Source organism: Tigriopus californicus, chromosome 1 (assembly GCF_007210705.1).
Source record: "Tigriopus californicus strain San Diego chromosome 1, Tcal_SD_v2.1, whole genome shotgun sequence".
Lineage (NCBI taxonomy): Eukaryota > Metazoa > Arthropoda > Copepoda > Harpacticoida > Harpacticidae > Tigriopus > Tigriopus californicus.
In genome coordinates this window covers 7349853-7350791 of record NC_081440.1, presented here as the reverse complement: position 1 = coordinate 7350791, position 939 = coordinate 7349853, and the positions used below count along the sequence as shown (strand labels likewise).

At 49.2% G+C, this 939-nt stretch overlaps 1 protein-coding gene across 1 annotated transcript in view; it reads right to left on the bottom strand.

The window, feature by feature from the left end:
* Positions 1–7: 7 nt before the first annotated feature.
* LOC131889056 (angiopoietin-related protein 3-like) overlaps positions 8–939 on the bottom strand; it is a gene marked incomplete at its 3' end in the record, with an annotated part of 5329 nt that continues 4397 nt past the window's right edge. Inside the window, 1 exon segment of the mRNA XM_059238051.1 lies at positions 8–859. Within this exon segment, the coding sequence (XP_059094034.1) occupies positions 8–859 (852 nt within the window).

Sequence of the window (939 nt, the reverse complement as noted above, 5' to 3'; positions counted from 1 at the left end):
AGCAAACTTCAATCCTTGCTTCTCAACTTGTAGATGTTGGTGCTCGAACATCTCCATGGTCATGTTGAAGAAGTCGTTGAACTTTCCTTCTATATCGTGGGTGGCACCATCGATGCTCTGGTCCATTTGCGCCAGGATCCCCTCGAATTTGTGTTCCATGGTGTCTAAAGTGCGTAGCCGCTTATGTATGCGCTTTAAAGGTACGGTCATGCGGCGCATGGCCCGCATAATCTGATTGTCCAACGTGGGCGAGGTGACACTCAACTCGGACATTTCCCCGCCGATCTCATAATCAGAGATGTACTCGGGCTCGCGGAATTGACTTTCACGAATGTGATCTTCCAAATATTCTAATCGTTCACTGATATCGGCCAAAGAGGCCGAGACATCTCGACAATGGGTCTTCGAGGGTCGTCCTTCATCGGTTGAGTCAATCCTCGATTCTTTTCGAACTACGGCGTCCAATTTGCTCTCCACCCGTTTCAAGGTGGAGAGTATGCCTCGAGCCGTGAAGGCCACCGAAGGGTCATGACCAGCCGCAATGGAGGACTCGATTTTCTGCAATCGCGCTTTCACATGGGCCAGGCCGGCATCCCAATTACTTTGCATATTGAAGAGCTGATCCGTGGTCGTGGTCAGCTTCTCCGTCTGCGAACGACCCAAATGGTCCACTTTGCTGTCCAAAGTCCGCATCAGGTCCGCCCAAGCCGTCACGTGATGTTGGAAGGTATCCCACACATGGGCCCGTTCTTGAATATGTTTGACATTGGCATCCACGGAGGTCACACTCGTCTCGAGAGCGGCCAAACGGCTCTCGATCTTATTCAAGTGGTTCTTGCCAAATTGATCCAACTGATCTGAAGAGAGATTTCAAAAAATGGATTAATAATGAATTTACACCATTCTGAGAAAATATCTCGTGGTTAATAAGAACCTTGA